Raw genomic sequence first — 23,443 nt, 5'->3', positions numbered from 1 at the left:
AGATTAACTGTGTGCAAACATTCGTTCAGTGTGGGCAAATCATCTATTGGCTGTTTCATTAGTTTACATCATTTCTGCTCACATGGGACAGATTCGTGACATTTCAGTGATATTAGCCTTCGGAGTTCTGACCTCATGATTCCCTGGATCCACCAAGCTCAGAACATCGGTGGGTTATTATCATGGGAATGATAATAACCCACTCCTCCCAAAACCACATTACAGATCTTGACACAAGTCATTGTGTTGCAACAATGTGTGGGCTATTCACAAGCTAGACAACAAAAGGAAAATTTAGAGAGCATCATCTTTGTTTGTGGCTGACCTAGATCGGGTGTTTCAGACCGAGCAATCACAAATATGCACTCAGTGGCTCTTGTGCCAGTGATTAGCAGTGAATGTGCAGTCAGGAGCTGAACTTCAGAAGGAGCACCAGCACAAGAAATTTAAAAATCTATTTGTCAATCATGTGATCAGCACTATCTTATTATCAACACTTATTTTGTAGGATGCATTAAAAGAAACTGACAAGCAATATTAAGCAGGAGCAGTAAGCAAGCTTTCCATAAACTTTAGCATGAGAGTTCAAATTGTTTATTGGCACCGACAACAGAAGAGAAGACAAAGACATGCTGAGCTAAACAGACAGCAGAGGGAGCAGTCAAACATTATAAGAAACCCCCATAAACCCAAAATAAACCAACCTGATCAGCACTCTGCTTAAATCTGATTGTTGGAAAGCAACCATGCCCAAAAATATCTTTCTCTCTTTTTCTTTCTCTATTTTTAAAACAACTTTGGACTGTTTAACACTAAACCAGAATATTCTTGTGCCACTGAAGTCATGCTGTTTCATGCCTTGGAAGCAGGCATATACACAATAATATACCTAAATGACCCATTCAATCTCTGTAAAAAAAAAAACAAAAAAAACTGTGAAACAAGGTTTTTATATAATATGATTCAAAGACAATGACAAAATAATACAAATTAAACATAAAAGTACTGTCTCCCAGAAGTCATTAATAACTTGCTATTCTTATCTACATTTTATCTAGGTCTACATCTGGACCAACCTCTATCAAACACTTCTAACAGCTTACAAGCATTTAAGAAAATCTCAGACGTTAATCACATAAGGTGTTTTAATGAAACAGCCAATACCTGTGGCTCAATTCCACACAGTAACAGGAGAATGAAAGGCTTTCTGCTTTGTGTTGCTCAAATGACATTCATGTATCTCACAAAACCAACAGCGACCTAAGAAAGAATGCTTTTAAACCTGTGTTTCACAAAAAGACCTTTAAATTTGAACTTTATGTTGGAAGGATTGCTGTCTTTGATTTCTTGTGTTTTATGTTTTATGGATTGCTAATTTTCTGATTTTTACAGTGTTTTAGCTTTTCATCAGTTACTCTGAAAGTCTGTGCTTTACAAGTTTTATTTTTTAAGAAGTATTGTATACTGGTGAATTATGTTTTAAATGTCAATTAATTATGTTTCTTCTTATGACTAGTTATAGACTTTTATGTAAATAGCCATCTTATGCAAATTTGACGTTGGAAGGGTTTGCTTTTGTCTTGACATGGCTCTAGTTTTGCATGGTAAGATATTGAGTGGTCATGATTCTTCAATAAAACCCAACTTCAAAGATCTGAATTGATCCTGCAAGGTGGAATAAAGTCTTTACAACTATCTACACACATGAAGCACTTTGGGGGACAACACCTCATCAGTCCCAGGTTGAAACCCGTCAGCATTTATTTTGTGGCATAGATTCAACAAGGTGTTATAAACAGTCATCAGAAATTTGTACAATTAGCATGATAGTATTGTTAAGTTACTGCAAATTTGTAGGCTGGTGCAAATCTTCTGCCACATCTAAAAGGTGCCCCGTTGGTTTACGATGTGGTGAAACAGCAAACTTCTTGTCACGTGAAACCAGTTGAGATCTCTGACTTGGTGCATCACCCTACTGGAGGTAATCATCAGAGGATAAGTTGATGTGGTCATATAGGTATGGAAATGGTCGGCACAATAATCGCGTAAGCTGTGGTATGAAAATAGTGCTCAGTTGGGGCCCAAAGTTGCACCAACAGACTGAAACCTTGATACAAGGCAGATTGAATTTATGTGTCTTGCTGTTTTTATTTAGCTGTACTTGTGGGTCAAAGTCACAAGTTTTCACGGTTTTTGTTTAAAATTGCCTCTCAATTACTAAATATGATTTAAATATATCAAAAACAACTTAGAAGAGAAAAACTTTGCATTTTTTATTGTTGCATTGTTTTGCTTAATATATGCAAACCTGCTGTTTTAACAGTAAGCACCAAATACAGTGGGAAAATAAGTATTGATCATGTTAACAATTTTCTCAGTAAGTGTTTTTTAAGGTCCTATTAGCATGCCATTGAATTGACACCAGATGTCATTTCCCACCCAAGTAATTCATATACAAAAGAAAAGCCAAACAAATAAGCCTGCAAATTAAATTATGTGTAATAAAATGGAATAAAATGGGGAATTAAAAGAAGCTGCACAGAGCTACAGGCAGGCATCATACAGAAAAACTAAAGATTTGATTAAAGAAAGGTTTCTCATTACCAAGGATGCCATGATGGATGAGGGCAAAGAGTTGGGTTACAAAAGTTACAAGACTTTTGTAACCCAACTGTTGCAAAACAAACTGATGCTATTGGTTGCAGATATATTTATAAACTTTTTAATGTTCCATAGTGGACTTTTTGGACCATAATCCCAAAGTGGAAGGAATATAATTTCAGTATAAGCCATACATGACCAAGTGGTCCTTGGAAGGTTAATGCCTGAAGTGTCCCTGAAATACTCAAGAGAGTTAGACCACTAACAGAGAACTTCAGAAACACCAGCAATTAACAAGTACAAATTTCATATGAAACCTACAAGTAACAGACCCAACAGTCATGACTCTCATGCAGACTAAATGCGCTAGGCTCCATTATTGAAATAAAAATGCTGAAACTCATTTAAAATTTGCTGTGGATCATCTGTGAAACACAATAAAACCTTGGGAGAAAAGAATCTGTCCACATGAGACCAAAACACAACACTTTGATTGTCCAAACATGTTTGGACAAGTGGAACTTCACACCACTTGAAAAACTTAAATCACCAGACTTGAACCTAAATAAAATCCATTCAAAATCTATTGAAAAACAGAGTATCAGAGTATATAAAAGAGGAATTTATGGACTAATTACTTTGAATTTCATTTTATGTTGGGATCACTTGTGTCCCTGACATCTGGTGTGAATTTTATATCAATGGGCTCTTTAGGAATATATGAACTGAGAGAAAACATTCACACGTTCAATATCTATATTCCCTCTAGTAAATTTACAGCTTGATATCTCCACAAATCCTTCCGTTCCTCCATTCATTCCACTTGATTTCCACAGAGCACATTAAGACACCTTTTAGTTGAAATATGTATAGTCAGTTGACAGTAATGCATAATGCTACATAAGAAGTGCAATATCTCAAAGTTCAGTTTTGTCAAAGCAAAATATCTCAAATTTGGCACTGATATTTTTATGTTCCATAAGTCACTTTGGATCAAAAAGAAGCTCTCAGGCTGAAAGGACACCAGGCCCAAAGGTTTTTATGTCTACTCCATTATAAACTCAGGTTTCCTGGAAGCTTTCTGTTCATTAGTAGTAGTGCACTCTTCCAATAGTCCCTGTTCCCGTCCCCAGGATATCAGGCTGGCCATTCCTCCAGATCTCTCGGATGATCCGTTCTCTCTCCTCCAGCCTCTGTGCGCGCTCCAGCTCCTCAGCTGAAGTAAAAACGTTCACACTCAGAGTGCCATCTGACTGGCTGGTATGATTCCCAACAGGGATTTCTGTGATGGGCAATGGAACAGAAGCCTCTCCTTCTTCCCCTTCCTCATCCTCATCATCATCACTTTCCTCATCTTCCACGCTGACGTCTTTTAAGGGATTCTTTTCAGGCGTGGGTGGGGCGATCTTGGTCCGTGGCTTACAGGATATACGGATCACCAAAAGGCAGAGGGTCAACACCAGGCCGAAACACACTCCGAGGACAAAGTAAAGCCCAAAGCTCTCCGGATTGGCTGTAGAGGAGACACATATAAACCATGATTTCGCAGGTAGAGTCTTTTACATGCTGAACCTTGCTTCTGTGTTCTGTACTGTGACGTACCTTTGATGTGTGCAAAAGCTGCAATGCTGTTGCTAAGGAGATCCATTTCTTTTTTCTTAACGTCCATTTTATTCTGTCTTCAGTTTTTCAAACCTGAAGAACAACAAACATAAAACACAACATATTTATTCTGTATCTGTAATATAATCTGATTTAAGTCACCTGGACTCCTTCAGATGATTTCCTAATCCATCTTCCCCTAGATCTGAATTCTGTTCAGTGCCTAAATGCAAACCCACGACTTCTCAGGGGTGGGTTGTGTGAGACCTCCAAGTCTTCAACAAAAGCTTCTCTGTGGCTTCGTGTGGGATCATTAAATTATATGTAGGAAAACTGTCTCTGAACCATGACTCTTAATCAGTGCCTTACAAAAGTATTCATGCATCTCTTTTCCAGTTACAAGAACTAACTTCACTGCATTTCATCAAATTTCATGCACAAAGAAGTGCATAGCTTTAAAATGAAAAGAAAACAGTATGGCTTCCATTATCTTTTTAATAACAAAGAAAATACATAATTTAATCTTCTTTCTGCCTCACTATTATGCAGTACTTTGTGTTGGCCGATCACTTAATTTTCTCCCAAAATACAGTGCAATTTATGACTATAGTGGGACAAAATGTACAAAAGATTCAATGACTTTAAAAACATAGTTAATCAGGTAAAGTTCATTCTTCCAAGTGGTCAGACAGATCTCCAGCTCTCCGGATCTACGGATCAGATAAGACTCCAAGTCTAATTTGAAATGAAAATGTTGTTTGTTGTATTGTTTGGAGGTTGTGTCCCTGACATTCAAGTGGTCTATCCTTCCTGCCAGCCTTTCAGTCTGGCGAGCTCTATTGTGTTTGTGTCCATTCATTACGTGCTCTCACGACTCTTAACACTCTTTAGGAAATCTTCATTCCTAAAGAGAAAGATTCACAAACAAGCCATGGAGTCGTGAAGGTTCATTCTCTTTTGACGCACAAATTTTAATGTCCAGTAATCCTGGTCTGGTGTTTTGTAGAAAGTAGCTTTTGTCCTTTCAAAACCACAATGTTTGTTATACTCACCATCACTGTGTATCATCAGTTTGAAAGTGGACCTGTTCCTTGATATCTTGATAGCTGGGTTTTTTTTTTTTGTTTTTTTTTAAGAGGTTTTTTTTTTTTTATTTTTTTTTTCTGACGTCTGAACATTGATCTGGAAATGACACCAAATCTTGGAGATCCACTTGATTTTCCAAATGTTGTACTCAGTAATAATAAATAACATTTATTATTCATTTATGCTGTTAGGAGCAAGTAGTAGTACTTGCTATTAGCAGCAAGTAATAATATTTTTTATTGCATTTTATAATTTGAAACATTATCTGGGTTGCACAGTTTTACATGCTGTACTTTTGTTCATTCTGTACCGTTACTTGATGTTGATGTGTGCAGAAGCTACAATGCTGTTGAACAACAGCAACAACAAAACCACACTGATTTAATGAGATACAAAGCCTCTAGCAGGCAAATAAAATCATTATTTTGTGTTGCTGTCTGTTTTAAACTTGCAGCATCCACACTGGATTTTCAGGTTTTGGGAAGAAGACAAACCATTGATTTTTTCTACTTGAAATCTTGACTTTCTGTATTTTTTCAAAAAGGAGCCTTGAATTTATTCCTTAGTAAGAAAAGAATGCAAATTTTTATACTTAAAAAAAAAGTTTGAGTAACAGAACTTTAAGTCAAACCACATGTCTTAATACCAGTGCGTCAATCAAATGTCCTTATATTGCACAAACGAAGTGTTTGGGTTGGCTTTCAACTCTTAATTAAAAACTCTGAGAACTTCAGTGCTTGATCGCTCTCATTATTTGGCTATTGCTGGAAATTACATTACACTCAGCCTTACTTGCTGATGTATTCTGTAAAATAAAGGAATTTAAACACAAAACCACATTTGTAAACCATGTGAAATCTGGTCGACTAATGAACTAAAAACCATGGCAAAAATTCCACAGCAAAAGCAAACCTATTTACACATTAGAGATCAGTTTAAAAATGAAACTCACCACAAAATGGAAACCTAAAGAAATTCTTCAGTTGCAACTCATAATGCAAAGCGAGGTTGCAGTGATCTCGGTCCTTTCACTCTCTCCCTTGCTGTTGAATCAGAACCTATGATCTTTGGTCTTCAGGCTAAACAGTTCATTTGGCCACCCTGAGATGAGAACAAACACAGACACACACACACACAGATGTCAAGCTACATTAGCAGCAAACTCACTGAGGCATCTGCAATGCAAACATGGACAGGGCTTCTGCAGAGTATGCTGCCCATAATGAGACTGGAGGAAAATCTACTGATTTCTAATGTTTGAGTTACTTTTATAAAACGTAATCTGCACAAAAACTTCAATTTTTTCAGAAAACTGCATCTGGGTTTGTCAATTTATTCCATTTATGTATTTAGTTATTTTTTTTATCTGTAATTTAAAGTGTCACTACTCACTATTACTTATTACACTGTAACAGATGGAACCTTTCTTGCTGCTCAATACTGCAGCATCTTGAACAAGCTACAATTCACCATATTCACAATAAAATTGTCTGTCATTATAGCTTATGTAACAGTATAAACAAAGAACCGATTTTAATAAAATATCAAGGACACAATATTGGCAAATGCTATCCCCAAAATGGCTAGGATCAATATCAAAGCAAAATGAAATCCAGCTCAGGACATTGTTAGTAAAAGCTACATAACATGGTACATGTCACCAGGTGGAGGATGCTGTGAAATATGCTGAGCTGTGTATTTTTTAACCTATACTCCTGTTTAGGAAACACTCCTCTGTCCTGCCAGCTGCTGTTGGTTTAGGAGAGACCCCTTGCTTTCCTGAGCTGATTTTGATCTTGCTGACTCTCCACAGAGTGCCTGAGTGAGACAGTGTTTGGGGAGTGGGAGGGTGAGAAACAGAGCAGCCACTGTGCCAACATGTTTTCCAAGTCACCCCCCCACCCCCATCACTGATGGGAGGAACACGGAGACCTTTTGTTTCGGCACTGAACTGGGACATACCTGGACAAAGTCCTTTTGAGTATTTTTCATTTTATGTCACATTTAAAAATTGCGATGTTCATCTCCGCCCACCTTTATAGTCTATTTCATTCATTGTTATCAAAAGCAGATTTTGAATTGATTATTTGGGTTTTTGTTGTCATAATCCTTCTTGTGAAGGTTCAATGAAATTATTGGACACCTGTAGTACCTCATATGGCCTCTTCTTACACAGGGATTCAACCAAATTTAGCTTGACCACACAGGAGGAACTATTATCAGTGGTTACTAACAAATGGAGACCTGCTTATGGCTTGTCAAGACCTTTACTAAGCACAGTTGTTTTCTTCCCAGTCCAGGGAATTATTAACAGAGTCGATCTCTTTCCAAGCAACATGTTTAATATCCTATGACTCAACCTTTACTCATTTTTTCCGAGTGTTTATTTTTACCATTGTAGACCTTGCCCTACCTTGCAGACTTAAAATTAAGGCATTCTCTTTCACAAATGGTCATGCCTAAGTAAGTTGATGAATGTCTTTGTTATATTGTGTTTTGATTATTGAATCTGATAAATGCTATGAACAAAAAGAATAGTCCTTCAGAGATTTTAGGACAGAAACATAACAGGCTTATATAGATTTAAAAATACAAACTACAGCTAAGCAAACAACTACTTATAACTGTGCATGTTAGGTGATATAAAAATGGCAGGAATCTGAATTATTCTCAAATTTTACAACTTTTAGCACATTTTTTGGTTTTGAATATAATTAAACGCAAATAGAAAGAAGAGTGGAAACATGATTTTCCAATTACCTGGTCAAACGTGCAGCAACACATGCAGCAATGTCCTGTGACGATAAAGATTTTTTTTTCCAGATAGCTTATCGTCTGCTCTTTCCTGATTTAACATCCTCAGGTCAAACACAAGCATCCTCTTCCTGAGTTCTTTTTTTTTTGTAAACTGCAAATTGTTTAGGAATTTCTTGACACATTGAGGTAGTTTTTTACTAAGTCTGAAAAACAAGCCATAAAAAATAGTAAAGCAGAAAACAAAATATAATCCTAGGAAAAATGACAGGCTTGAATTAGTACAAACGTTTTGTCAGAACTGTTCAAGGGAAACAAACTAGAGCTTTGTTGCTGTGACACGGAGCCTGGTCAAAGTCTATTTCTGGCTGAGGCTGTTTGCTTTGGTTTAGATGGAGGAGCAGTATGGAAGAAAAACTCCAAATGTAACAGTTTTTTCCTGGTCATCCACTTGAAGATAACCACAATTCCTCTTTCGTCTGCCAAAGTCTGCCCTTTTTTGAAGGGAACACATTCAAGTCAACAATTTCCTGCACCGTTGGAGCTATTGTCTAAAATTGGGAGGACCCACTGTCATAGTTTTCTACTGCATACAGCTGTCAGCTGTGATGGTCGTCAGGTCAGTTCAACTCATATCCCAGAAGTGCAACTTAAAGTTGTGTTTAGAGCAAGGAAAACACAAGAAATAAGAAAATACTACAGGGCTTGCAAGCTATTTTCAAAAGAGAAGGAAAAGCAAACACACTTAAAACAGAATTGTTTCAATGGAAAACATGAATCCCATCATTTGACAAAAAACATTCAAGGATAAAATGTTAAAAAGACAGTTTTTAATTAAGTAAATCAGATGCAATTAAAAAAAAATAAAGAGACTTAAATTAGTATTTCTGTCAAATCAAAAAATGTTTTAAACATTACTGGCTTAAAAATGTCACAGGATTTTAGGAATTTATGAGTGATTCAACTTATAAATTCAAGAAAAGAAACAAAGCTTCCCTAACATTTTCTGTGCTGCATAAATTAATAAATCTGTGTGTCATCTGCATAGTGAGGAACAAAGAAATCATTTGTATTGATAACATGATCAAAAGAAAACATCCTCCATTCAAAAACGACATGGGTCAATTCCCTAGTATCAGAGCATAAACCTTTAAAATAATCTCCTTTTTGAGGTGCTTCTTGTCACTCATAAATCATGAATAAAGCAAGCAACAGCCTGTAATCATGAACTTTCAAAGACAAACACTACTCTTCCTAAAACTGGGTTCAAAATCTATTGAGAAAATCATCCACACCATTATATTCTGGCACCTGCAGTCAAGGCACAAAATCACTTTGATCCTCTTTCTGTTGCCTTCTGATGCTGGGGCTGAGCTTCAGCAAGATGCCATCATCAAGTTTAAATTTCTTAATTTATTTGAGGCAACAACATGGCATTTGGTTGTTGGCATGAGATAGCGTGATGTGCCAGATAAAGCTGCCTGCAAGGGTAAGTCTGTAAATTTGCCTTGGAGTCAACATGCAGAACAGTTGTTTCTGACATGTTTAAAGTAGATTTTCAGTTGCAACTGAGAAACACGTCATAGCAACGACTTGTCAAAAAATACAATACAGTAATCCTTTATACTTATTTCAGAAACTGTCCAAAGACCTTCCACAATGAAGAAATCAAAGTCTTAAGCCTTCGGTGAATTAACACAGAGAGTCAAGCCACATTTGATTTAAACACAGAAGATAAAAAGGTCAGATTACACAAGGGAGCCAGTCTTGGCTATTTCCCCATTGAAATGACACATGCTGAACCACAGAAGGGGAAGAAGTATTTTTTTATACCTCGAATTTCAGCTAAGCTCCTACAACTGTGGTTAGCCTGGAATGTAACTACACACAATGAAAATAGCTGCATTTCCATTAAATCATATTTTACTGTTTTGAGTCCACACACAGGCGCTCTCCAATGAGCAAGATCACAAAGGCTGCCATCAGAATTTAGCAGCTAGTGTCTTCCCACTTGATTGAGTTCATTAAAACATTCCTGCTTCAATATGTTGGCTGCTACTGAGCAAACAGCTTGGACTTAATGGTCCATGGCATCAGTAATCTGGGTCATTTATTTACTATTTTCAACTTGCAGAGCACATTCTGAAATGGGCTACAGCAAGTTCCACTTAAATAAATATACTTAATCATAGCAGTGTCTCAACACTGCTTATTCAGTAATTCACAATGAAATTCCCTGGACAGCTGAGACAATGTCAACAGGAGTCTCAAAACTGCCAAAGTCTATGAAACCTTATCAGAAAATATCTGCTGGAAGGAGTTCATGATAATTTTCTTACACTTATAATCACGCCACAGAAAAGGCTCCAAGTTCTGCAAATATAACTGAACTTTAGCTCCCCCCAAGAGAGTAAAGGTGCAGGTATTGCTTTTCATTTTGTAATCTGAAACGTAGCCCAGACCGAGTTCTGTGTTTACAGTGTCTGTGAAAGCATTTATGAAGATCAGCAAGGTGAAAGTACTATCCTTCATGAGCCAAATTGAACATTTTTTCTTCTTCAGATCCAGGCATGCTATCAAGAGGGATCTCTGGAGAATGCAAGGATGCGCTTCCTCCAAGTTTCTTAGTTGGGAGCTGTTATTGATATTAATTCTGTTTCCCTCTTGTCAGCGAAGGTTGCTGACATAGACAAAGAGATATAGTTTAATTTGGAAAGAAAACATGAAGGCAGTTCTTATTTAAACTAAGCCTTAGTGCAGATGCTGAGCTGGATCCTGAACAATCCACAAAGGAGGAATGGCATTGATTTTTGATCTTAAAAATGTAGTGGCAGTTGTTGAAAGCTGATGCTCATGAACGATTCCCTGTCTGATTTAATTCCAAACAGATCTACAAATAATTGATGAACATGTTGGCCTTTCCATGTAGAAATACATTTCCACCTATAATTTCTTCCACATATTATTGAAACAAAAGTTTTAAGTACAAATTTGCAGACTACAAATTTCAGGTTTTTATTCGTAAGTAAAAGTTAAAATGTATATTTTTCTTTCTATTTCACAATTCTATATCAATTTGTACACAGTTAATTTTATGAAAAGTCTGATCATTGACAAACTGATTTAAAGCCCCACCACTCTGTACATTTTTTTTCTTTGTTTACTCAAACATATTCTCCACTCAATCTGGACCTGGAAACAATCTGTCATCATTACATGACAAATTGATCACAGAAGTGTTTGTATTTTCTGCTGAAAGCTGATAAACAGTGAAAATATGTGCATTTTTTCTAATGCAGAGAAATGTATCTTTCAGGGTACTATGATATCATAAAATTTAAACTATTCAATAAATAACACAAAGGCACAAGTAATGTTCTAACACTGAAAATAATCTGTAATTGACCTGCATTTATCATAAACATTGCACAGTGGAACATACAAAAGCACCACAAAGTCATAGCAGATGACTGCTGTTCCTTAGTGGTTCTTCTAGATTACAGTTCAGCAGACAGGAGACTATTATTACTCACCTGCCTCTCAATGACTTGTGTTTAAAAGAAAATCCCTTTTTTAAACAGCAACCAATTAGTGATTTTTTTGTGTATGAATTTGAATCTTCTGTAAACGTTCATAAGAAACTACATCACAGGGGATTGACACACAGCCCTGGATCTCCCTTTACGTCAGTACTGTGGGCTTGAAAAAACAGTCACCTGATGTAAAAACCTCACACTTCTGGTCAAGTGCGGGTTTGCTGAGCTCATGTTAGTTGGAATAATTACAGTGTAGTTTTCACACCTCTCCCTGGGTAAGTTTCATGGTTTGCAACGCGAATCCAAAAATAAAGAGGAGCAACAGAAGGAACTGATCTCTGGCATGTCTTGCTCTTTTATCAAGATATGCATATCTTACTAAAAGAGTTTTTTTATTTTTTATCAATACATTTTAAATGAGTGGCAGCCCTATTTTATTCTATGTTAAGGGTTGGTGTAAAATCTGCTGAATATCTACTTGGATTTATAACTTTAGGGCACTTGTCTTAAGTTTTCTAACTCAAAACTCAAAAAAATTACTTCTTTTCTTAAAAAAACCCCAAAAAGGTTTTAAAAACATTGTTTTTTTCCCCACAGAATATATACCAAACCTGTGTGTGACAGTGACACAGAGGTAAAGAATGAGCCGTGTATGGAGGCGTTGGTCCTCCACGTGACTGTCATGGGTTTGATTCCCGGCACAATGACCTTTGCTTTTCCCTCTTTCTTATAACCCACTTTCCTGTCTGATAACTTATAAACAAGTGTCAACAAAACCTTTAAAAAAGTGTGTGAACAAAACATAAAGATCCACGATTCATTTTGGAAAACAAAAGAATAAAACCTAAAAAAGTTTGTTGTGCTTAAAATCTGACAGCATGCTAAAGCTTTGATAGTTTTTTGATGACTGAGTACTTGTTATAAAAGGCAAAACTGACTTTGAAATTGTTTATTTTTAACGCAAATTATATCAACATTAGCTCTTGCCTGCTGCCAGTTGCAATTGCAAAATGCCACAGAATACTAAAGTCAGTCAATTTTCATCACATTTATGTGAACTGGACATTTGCATATAATAGTTAGGAGTTCTTTTTGTTTATGTGGGACTAAAACAGATTTTTTTAAATAATCAAGTTTTTTCACATACATTTGTATTCTGCTTTGTGATACACTTTATTTGACACAAACTCATGAATTAATAAATACCAGCTTTTCTTTCAAGGGCACAAACGTTTCCAAGAGCAAACACAAAATCAACCAAATCAGACATTCCTTTCCATTTGTTATTTGACTCCAGACTTTGTACCTTTTAGCTTTGTTTGGGCTATGAAAACAACAAATTCTTTGTTGTTAATATAATGCCAGCTTGCTAAGAGTAAAACAAAGAACTCAATCTGATTGTATCCTGAAGGGTGTACCCTAGTGCACTGCTCGTCCATGTTTTACCGGCTGAGGCAGGTAATGTGAGGGTAATAGAGATGGGGACTGAGTTGGGGGGTTAGGGCAAGTGGTTAATGTCATCCAGATGTGTTCCAGATGTGAGGCAGAGTCTGAATGCTTCACTTTGTAAATCCAGAGGATTTGCAATGTTTTGTCTCCATACGCACCTTATTAAGACACTGAATTAAGCTTATATCAGTTCAAAGCCAGATTGGAGCAGATAAACATTTACATGTATTGGTGCGTGTTGTATGTGTCTGTTAATACTTGAAAGACATCTGTATCTCTGCTCTCGCGCGCTACAATTAATTATTTTGCATCCTCACACATTTACAGCTCAATAAATAGAGTTGTGAGCGCATTATTGTGATTGATTGAGATCCAGAAGCATAAAAACATGATCTTTTGTTAAATCTATGAACCCACAAAACTGCTTTGTCATTCAAAACACATGCTTGCCCTTTGTTTGACTTGGCCCAAAGAAGTCAGTTTATACTAGCTATAAATGTGATGCAATTTCTCCAGATTTAACAAATATCACCATGACAGGAATGTATTTGTGTAAATAAAGTACAGTTAAGTTTGCTAGCATGGTTCAAAGTCCTGTTTGTCAGTGCCTTCCATATGAACTACCAACTATTAGCAGACAAGATAGCTCTAGCGCTGCTATTTGTTATTATTTAACCAATTTAATCAGAATATCTTGATATTTTTTAGAAACCAGATACAACCATACTAAAACTCAAACCCTTGAGTTTACATTGTAGAGTCATTTAAGATAACATAGTGCTATAGCCTTTTAACTTGTGTTTGAGTCATTTATTTATTTGAAATGAGTATGTAGCATGTTTTATTTTGTTGCAAAGTATTGGAATGTATGATAAAGACTTGATAATATTCACAGCAAAGTTTGTTTTTTTTGTCATTTGATTAAGAGATTGTGAAAATGTATTACCAAATAAGTCCTCTTTCAGATATCGACTGCTGCCTGATTGCAAACTGAGATCTTTGTAATTATTCCCTACAGAGTAGGACTACACTCAAGTACTCAATAAATTCCCACTTTCAAAAAACATATAACTGATGTCAGGTTAGAAAAGTATTATTCTGTTCTTAATGATATAGAACAAAACACTATTTCACAGTTCCAGATCAGTTTGCCTTGTCATTCAAAATCTTCCCTAACCCGGCAAATACATTTATTTTTCTTACTTTTTGAGTATCTTCATCAATTATAGAGAGAATAGTAAAACAAATTCCCAATATCATATATAATTTAGTTTTATTTTATCTGAAAAAATTACAGGTACATAGCACTCACCTGTCTGTGTTTATTTAGTTTTTCATTAATCCATTTGGGTTGGTTGACTTTTGTAAAACATGCAAAAGACCTGATCAAAGCTCAGGAATGTTAAGCAACATCCAGCCGATTAATATTTACTGGAGTTATGTTACTTTAAATTTATTTCAAATCAAAGTTGTTTACCGATGTGAGAAGGGGCAAAATGACCCCACTGTGGCAAGCCAAGTACGAAATAGAGTAGCAGAAGCCTTAACCTTAGAGTTTTTGTGTTGTGATTGATTCAAATAGGACTCTGGCTGGCCCTTTTCAAAACTAGCAAGTCGGGAGAAACATGTAAAAATTTTAGGAATTACTTTAAATCTAAATCTGTCAGGGATTTGAATAAGTCTGGGCTTTTCCATGTCAGTATCCATGTAAGTGGCAAGAACAGGGGTGAATGTTGAGGCAACTTTTGGGGTTTAACTTGTCAAACACTTTGTTGAACCCAAATAGGGGATCTTAATAAACGGATGTGTAGGCAAAAAGTTTGAGAAGTGCATGTTGTTGTGACAGAAGAAAGAAAAAACTTCAAAGTAAATATTATATGTTTCAATATGATCATGGGAGGAATGCATTTGTATATTCAGTTATTGCACAGTGTAAAAATATACTAAACTGAGAAATGCTGTATTTTTTATACTTTCTGACTTTATGTTGGATAAAGCAGCTAATATAACCATCTTTGAACAGTCAGCAATAAAAAACCTGAATTGTGGTTTTTGAAGAAATATTTAGATGATGAATGTTCACCATAGCTAGGGGTCTAAGAGATCTGCTGATGATCATCTGATGTGGTGTGACTTTCTGCTCTGTTAAGCCAATTTTACTGCATTTCAGCTGCTCATTGGAAAATATGTACTTATGCAGTTTTGTTAGAAGGTTTAAGTCCAGTCCCTAAGTCCAGAATACTGAGCAATATCATGAAAAAAAAAATCAAAATAGTTCCACTACTCTTACACATGACTAGAGCTTTTGAAAGTAGTGTGGTTACAAAACTGATTTATGATAAACATAATCTGTCAAACTGAATTTTCTTGCCTTGAGCTGTTGTGAAATGATAATTACAAACAACCTAAGCACACTTTTCACCCCGTCTTTAACAGGAAGTTGTGTTTATCTCTTGTCTTTGTGGAGTGCTATCTTCAGGTGCCCTTTTCTCTTAGTTTACCTTGACTGAGACTGGACTGAAACTTTGTGTAATCACCTCCCAAACAGGCTGGCACCATGGAAGTTTAGACAAGCAAGTCAAATCAGATCATAGTCTCTGACCTCGGGGTAAATAAAGTACGTTAACAACCAGCCTCTGGACAGATAAGACATGTCGGGTGATAAATGAGACTGTGGGGCTTTGGGTAAAAGGAAAATCTGCCAACTTGAACAGCCTAAAGAGGTCACAGAGAAGTCAACACCCTCAGGTGTATGCTTGAAGGTATTATTTACTTGACTTTCACACTCATTCAATGAGGGGTTATCAGATTGAGAAGAGGAGAGCAGTTAAAGTGCTGCCAGCCTGTTCAGATTGACTGGATTAGACACAGAAGAGAAAAGGCCAAATCCAACCTCCACACATCACCTTCCTGCTCCGTCTGACAGGAGGTGCTAACCACAAACATCCATCACAGACAGAAGGAGATATGAAAACTGACTGAAGCATATGGACAGCTGATGTTGTGCAAGAACATTTGCATAAGATTGTATAAGTTGAATGAGAACTAGAACTATATGAAGTGGTGCACAAAACTGACCTGAGAATTTACAGATTGTTTTTGTTTTATCAAAACAGCGACAAACCAGTCATTAAATAATGTGCAGCTGCACCGGAAAGCCATTAGCAGGCTCCCCTGTCCCTCTGCTTCAAGTATTCTCTTTGCACCGGTTCACTTATTGTGAACGGAAAACACACATATGAGGGAGGACCACACAATGATGCTCTGTTTGGATGGATATCCTGCTCAGATAATGCCTGGTTTTGACAAAAACAGTAGTTTAATCTATGACAACATATGGTTGTTATAAGCATCACATGTAAAAGCTGAGAGTCTTTGTTTCCAAAACGCTCCAAATTCTTTCATATTCAACTGAGCTTATCAAGTGGAAACAATTGTAGAACAGAGTTTAGTTTTTTTTTCAAGAATAAGGAAGTTTTCTAACACAGGCGCCTCCATAACAGCTAAAGTTTTAACAATCAGCGAAGCATTTAAACTTTAACAGAGAGCTGCATTGTATGTTTCGCAAGGGTTTCTATGGTACTACATACACAGTGAAACAAACTGTCAAACTCACTGGTAGGTGATGAGAGGAAAATGTCCCAGATGAAGTTGTTCAGTCCACTCCGAGATCTTCAGACGAACTGCAAATCTTCTTTCCCTCCACAAAAACATTTACAAGCAGTCCTGGCTGTTTCACGCTTTCTGCTGTCCTGAACAACTTGTGTGTGAGTGTGTGTGTGTGTCTCCGCCTGCAGTGCGTGTTCAGAGTCTGGGGAAGAGGTGGTAACTTCCTCTCAAACTTGGAGACTGAGTCAGTAACAGAGTTTTTCTCTCTCCCGGCTTGGGTCTGCAAGGAGCAGGAAAAGCTGTCATACTATCCCTCCTTCACAAGGAAAAAAAGAGGAACAGCCTAAAAAGGGCAAACTCAAGGAAGAAGGGAGGGATAAGAACTGTGGTCTGAGTGTGTGTTGCGGTGTGGATCGGTGGGTGTGTGGGGGGCTTTCCCTTTGTTATTAAGGAAAAAAGGGCAACCCTTAGGCAAATAAGCCAAGTCTCTCCATGGTGACTCCAGTGTGACAAGGATGGAAAAAACATAAACAAAAAAGTACTGCTCTATACTTCTATTTTTATTTTACAAAAGACAAAGTTCCAATGGGCACATGTAAATTTATTTTGGAAAATCATTGTTATTTCCATGTTTCACTCAACATGTTTTATTAGAACTGAGCAAGTTTCTCTCGTCTGTTTGAAAATATCAAACTTGAGCCAGTTGGTAGTATAACAAATAGAGTCTTGGTAAATAAAAAAGCCCTTTAAAATGTCAAGTTATAAATACAGTTGGGTCATTTGTAACCTTCAAAAGAAAAGGTTGGAAGGCTTTGTTTAATTTGGACAAATACACTCTCATAACTCCTTCAAAAGCAGCCTAAAAAAAGCAGAACTGTGCAACAAGCATGAAACAAAGCGCTGTGAGTTTACGTGCCATTATATAGTACAAAGCAATAAAAATCTATTGAGGAATGCTGAGAGACATAAATATTGTCTTACATCTATGAATGTATCAAGGGGGCATTGGTTTTATTGAAAAGAAAACATTTTTACAATGGTTCTGAATATAAGGTTTGATGTAAAACACAGATTTCAAGTCCATGTTGTGTCAAACAAATTGAGAGGCATATTCAAGTCAAGTCACAAATTACTGAGTGGTAAGGACATGTTTATTCCTAAGAATTTAAGAAGCAAGTGCTTATCAATGCACAAGTATTTAAGCGGTGAGTCCAGGTCAAGTTCCAAGTCTTTGAGGGATAAGTTCATATTTTTTCAGAGGAATGCTGTCTGTCTAAAAAAAAAGGAAAGCTAAATCAGTGACTCACCTAGTAAATACTCTAACCATTTTATATATTGGTAAGCTTAAAATATACACTTTAAAATGTTAGATTGTAAATAAACACAGGTCATTAGGAAGGCTCAGGATAAAAACTACTTGTTCAGAGACATCACAAAGAAATGTCTCAAAGAATCTTGTCAATAAGTTTGAATGGAGCGGGTGGATCGGTACCCTCCATCTCACCTTGTGCCTCTTTAGCCCTTCGCTGATATCCCTGTGTGTTGGATTTCTGGGTGCCTTGAGTGGTGCTTTGTGTTTGTCTGCTGGTCCAATAGGCTTTCCACAGGATGAAGAAAGACCAAAAACCACTCGTATGTGTGTGCTGACATGCTCATGTCCACGCAAAGAATTGACAACCCACTTTATCCGATGCCATGGCCTCAATAGCATTTAATCATTTGCATCTCCTGGCTCTTCAGCGAAATTGGTCGGAAATTGTTTAGTAGAGGTGATGAGGAACACATTAAAGAAACTGGCAGAACTTTTTAATGATTGGTTGGGTTGTCTTAAACTGTCTGACTGTGTTTTTTCAATACCAAAACTCTTTCTGCATGCTCTTTTCTTGCCATTTTTTTAAATAGTGTACACATGGGAAAAGACACACGTGTGGTTTAATATTGAACTTTGTGACGCATGGTGCTTACAATGTAATTTATGATTTATATTTTGGACTTCAAACGTTTGCAAAAAATTGCAGGACTCACACTCCCTCCCTTTGCTATAGAGCCCAGCTTTAATGAGAAGACTGAAGAGTTTTGGGGAAAGCAGCTTCTCTGGGAACAGTGTAAACATGTAATCACTGTAAATGTCAGCTGCTGTGCTGCAGGAGTTGACATCCTAATTGCAAACAGTTGCAAGCTACATAGGAGAAAAATATCAGTCTTCACAACAGATTTCATCAGTGACCGACCAAACAAGAGGTGACCATGCTGTAAAGTGCATGACATATGTAATATATCTCATTTTACAGCAGCCATTGTGCAAATGGCTTTAGTACCAACATTTCGTCAGCTGTGTTCCATCTCAGTGGGCAAAACCGTAAATCCTCATGGCAACAGTCTTCTGTCTTGACCAAATTTTATTAAAGCCATGCGCTTGAGAGAACATGGTGACATTTTGTATTAGGGTTGCTTGTAGTTTTCTTGAGAAAAAGGGAGAAGAAAAGCAGAGAGTAATAAATTCCAGAGATGGTTTTACTCTCCTAAAGGGTCATTTTTGGAGCAGAGCTCTTATCAATGTTCCAACCTGCTGAGAAGTAAAAAAACACACCTAGATCCCACATGTTCCACTTATTATCTCCGTTACTAACCTGAGAAGCCAGGCAGTGAAAAGCTCTGGATATAGTCTGTTTAACTGAAATCACACTGAAATAGACACCACTGGGCTTTCAGGCTCATCAATCCAAATCAAGTTTCCTCCCACTGCTTTTCTCTTGGGTTACACGTCTTTTAAATCTTAGAGCCAGAATCCAGCAACTTGCAAATGCATTAGTACTCCTTGAACCTTTCACGTTTTGTCACATTACAAACACAAACCACATTATTTGGATTTTATGTAACAGACACCGACAACATAGTACAGCATAAATTTGAAGTGGAAGAAAAAATGGCTTTCAGTACTAAAAATAAGCATCTTAACAGCTTGGCAGGAGTTTACATTCAGTCTCCCAAAGTCTTTTTAGAACCACCAGGAGTGGGACATATCGCTTCCATATTTTTCCCATTTTTCTTTTGCAAAACAGCTTAAGACCACTCAGACTGTATGCAGAGCAGTCTAACATACAGAAGTTCTTTCTTCTAAATGGTTGATGATTCTTAGATTTCCATGAGTTGCAATGAGAATAATTTGTTTAGGGTGATGTGCAATGTAATTGTTTTCACACATAGCATGTTAAAAGTGTTTGCAACTACTCCAGTGCCAATATTCTGCAACATTTGGATGTGTCCTTGCTCCATAACCCAGAATCAAATTTACCTCTTTAGTTTTACAAAACCTTGGCCATTAACCATTCATTTCATTCAGGTGTGTCAGAGCAGGAATGCATCCACAGGTTTTAGGTTAAGGGGGCTGAGTACCTAAGCATGTTTCATTGTTTTTATTCTACTTCCCAAATGCAAACTAATTTGCACTGGTGTATCACATACATTTTGCAAGACACTGAAAACCTAACCCATTGTGATAGGTTAATCAGTTAAGAGTTGTAGATGCTCCCTCTTGCCAGGGTTTAATAAATCTTTCCATGTGCTGCTTCAGTGATCATATTCCTGCTTGCATCTCTGACTGGCTGGCAGACATCTGCTTAACCCTGGGGCTAATTTGTATTCCCCTGTTTGAGGAATAAGTTAGCGAATGGGGTTAAACATTAGGGGGAAGCACAGTAAAAGGAGGACACAAATGACAGGGGAAGGGATCAAAATCAGGAATAAAAGAGAAATGAGAGAAGCCTAATTACAGGGCACCTGTGACTTTCAAGACACGTTTTCCTGGATTATGTGATGACAAACCAAAGCGTGTAACTAGACGAGAGCCTGTTGCAGAGGCGGGGACAGGCTGGGATACGTTCAGGCAGACTGGGGAGGGTCCGCCTGCAGGTGAGAAAAGGGTGAAAGAAGAAGTGAGGTGTGTAAATCCAGAGCTGGTGGCTAGATTTAAACAAGATGCCACTCGTCCTCAAAGCTCACTGCTGGGATGAAGTGGAGCATTGCAGGCCAAACAAATTCCATAATAATACAAATTACAGTCTTTCGCCTGGATTAGTGTTTGCAGTTTGAGTTTCATGAAAGACGCCTCGCCCAGTTGTTTTCTAAAGGTTGCCATGCAGAGGTTTTGTTGGTGGTTTCAATTATAAGGGTGTTGCGTGAATAAATAGTAAATGGACACCTGATAAAAGTCAAGGCTTGGCCTGCTAATACACAAAGCCAAAACTGAACTGAGATAAGAAAGAAATACCTGCAGGTTTGTTTTCTGGAGCCTGCAAGATTACCATAATTCAAATATAGCATGAAAGCAGAAGACTGTATTGCATTCTTCTCTCTTATATTACAGCAAATTTGGCTTGCAAGAATATTGACATGATAACACAAGGGTTAATGCAGCTAATCATCCAGCCTGACAGTGTACAATCTCTCTGGCATTCACAAGCTGCTCATTAAATCTCCAGTAGATGAATGCAATCCAGGTCGGTGTTCTCATGTTCTTCCCACACCTTCTTTCCACGGCATGAAAACACATGTCTCTGTGTTTGGCCCCATATAATGTGCACTGGAGGTCTCTTGAGGCCTCTGCCAGCAGAAGTAGCTTTAATGGCGCAGATGGGATCTGGAAGCGAGGGGCTCCTGTGCATGGTGTTTGGTTTGGGATCATAACTCTGATCTCCCTCCTGCTGGGGTTTTCCACTCCAGGCCTAAATATTGTAACATTTGCAGAAGAGTACTCAAGAAAACACACTTATACTTATATTCACAAAGATAAGATTACGCGTGATGGATTGTCAAGAAGAGCAAAAATCATTAGTTTAGATAAATTTAAGCAAACTATCTGGCTTATCTCAAGGGGTTGAAAATGTTTATCCATTTCCAGATCAGTGGAAGTAAATCAAATCCTCATAGCAGTTATAAAAATATAAATAAAATCTTCAACCTTCTTTTATTTTGAGGCAGACTCCCTTAAAATCTAAATCTTTAATTACAGCCACATTTTTTTTTTTACTTTGATGAATTATCTGAAACTTGGTGTATTCATGCTTTGATTTCTAACCATAATGCCAGTAATTATCTTCCTCTCCCATCTTTTGTTGGCGATGTTTTCTTTAACGGGAGATATGATAAAAAAAATAAACAAGTGATGGAGCAAATTATATACAGTTCTACAAACATACTATACATGTATTGTGTGGTAGAGCAACACAATTTAGTGTTTAACTGTGCAGCAGAAGGGGGAAAAAAACCTTTTTTGTAAAAGTTATTTTTTTACATTATGAAGCATGGACACCTTTAAGCATCTTATAGAGAAATGTTCAGTCAATCTTTTGAGAATAGGAAGAGTAACAAAACTGCAAATCATAGAAATAGCCCCATGGCCATTATTTTCATTTCACAATTGTGTGCTACTTTTTGATGTCTACAAGATTAAACTATTTCAAAATACTATGAAATTAGTGGTGGGAAAATGGAAAACGCTGTTGTGTATGAGTACATTTGCTAAAGACTGTAAGAATAAATAGAGCTTGTACTCTAACCCATCTAAAATGTTAACTGTGGTAATGTCAACTTAGTTCTTGTTTTCTTTTTAAAGATTTTTTGAAGTAGCTTAAAATGGAATCTAATATAAAAATAAACATTCTGTGACAGACTGCAAAATCTCTTAACTTTCAAAGAATGTTTGAACAGTAGATATGAGACAGATAAGAAGCCAAAAACAGTATTTTCTTCAGGTTCAGAAAGAGGTTGAATCACCCCAACCTCCAACCCCATCATCCAAGCTCAGTTCCAAAAGGACAAATATTTATAGGATCACTCACCTCTGCTGGGTGAGGAATGAATCAGAAAAAAATATGCAGAAACATGCCTGCATGAAAGAAAGATGAATCAAAACTCCCATGATACAATATTTATTTTTTTCTGGAGTAGCCAATAGCTTCTAGCCATGTGAAGACGTGAAAATGTGGGTAATGTAGTAAAGGACCCAAATACAGAAGTGCAAATATGAACCATGTATTCATCCTTCGATCTGTAGATAAGTTTTCCATGACAGGGTTCTTGATGCTTTTGCAAAGTTCATGCCTTATTTTGGGAAAAATCAGAATCTATTATTTGAATTAAAGTCACTGCAACTGCTAAAGTGTTGGACACCACAAAGGTGTAATTAAAGCAAACAAATAGGTTTAGTCAAGTTTAGGCTCTAGAATTTAGAATGATCAAGGATAGTTTTTCTATTTTTTCTTTCAAAGACCTCAATACTTTTTTAGCGGTTAGAAGTCAGGTGTTGTAAGTTCACAACCAGACTGTGAGGAAACCTACTTCTGAGGAACTCAACTGGACTCAGCACCAGCTTTTAAACTCCAGAATGTGGTGAAGCGATGATGGAAGATCTGAGTAAAACAGTTGGCTGGCAACAATAATCCAGGACTATCATGCACATGAGTTCTTGGGGGTTGTGGTGACAAGTGACAGAACAAATCAAAGGCCTTGAGTTTAAGTTTTGCTTCTATAATATCTGATGCTTGAAAATACAACATAACTGATGAAAGAATTTTCTCCCATTTTACACAAGTGCGTGTCAGAAAAAATATGACTGACAAGCAAGTTAATCTCAACAATCAACCCCACTATGTCCCACTGCAGGTTTCCTTTGAGTGCACTCTGCTGGCTTCATTTATGAAAGAACTAGTGTGTGGGACTTGACTGGCATGATTGGTGTTCTATAAACTGCTGGAGGCACATTAAAAAGGGGATGGTCTTTGTGCCTTTATGACCACAGTGTTTTG

General features: G+C 37.0%; 1 protein-coding gene across 2 annotated transcripts; it reads right to left on the bottom strand.

Annotated features, from left to right (window-relative positions):
- Nucleotides 1-571: 571 nt before the first annotated feature.
- Nucleotides 572-16,917, bottom strand: eva1ba (eva-1 homolog Ba (C. elegans)). 2 transcript variants are annotated; one of them, XM_044118054.1, is made up of 4 exons: nucleotides 16,645-16,917; nucleotides 6,242-6,390; nucleotides 4,204-4,296; nucleotides 572-4,114 (listed from the first exon to the last, which is right to left on the bottom strand). In XM_044118054.1, exons 3-4 carry the CDS (start codon nucleotides 4,268-4,270, stop codon nucleotides 3,690-3,692), a joined length of 492 nt encoding a protein of 163 aa, XP_043973989.1. In that variant the 5' UTR covers nucleotides 4,271-4,296; nucleotides 6,242-6,390; nucleotides 16,645-16,917; the 3' UTR covers nucleotides 572-3,689. The 2 variants fall into 2 exon arrangements, with proteins under 2 accessions (XP_043973989.1, XP_043973990.1); XM_044118055.1 differs by lacking the exon at nucleotides 16,645-16,917 and adding an exon at nucleotides 8,050-8,729.
- Between the last annotated feature and the right edge of the window lie 6,526 nt (nucleotides 16,918-23,443).

The sequence above is a fragment of the Gambusia affinis genome, linkage group LG05 (genome assembly GCF_019740435.1).
Source record: "Gambusia affinis linkage group LG05, SWU_Gaff_1.0, whole genome shotgun sequence".
Taxonomy (NCBI): domain Eukaryota; kingdom Metazoa; phylum Chordata; class Actinopteri; order Cyprinodontiformes; family Poeciliidae; genus Gambusia; species Gambusia affinis.
This window is presented reverse-complemented; position numbering and strand designations above follow the sequence as displayed.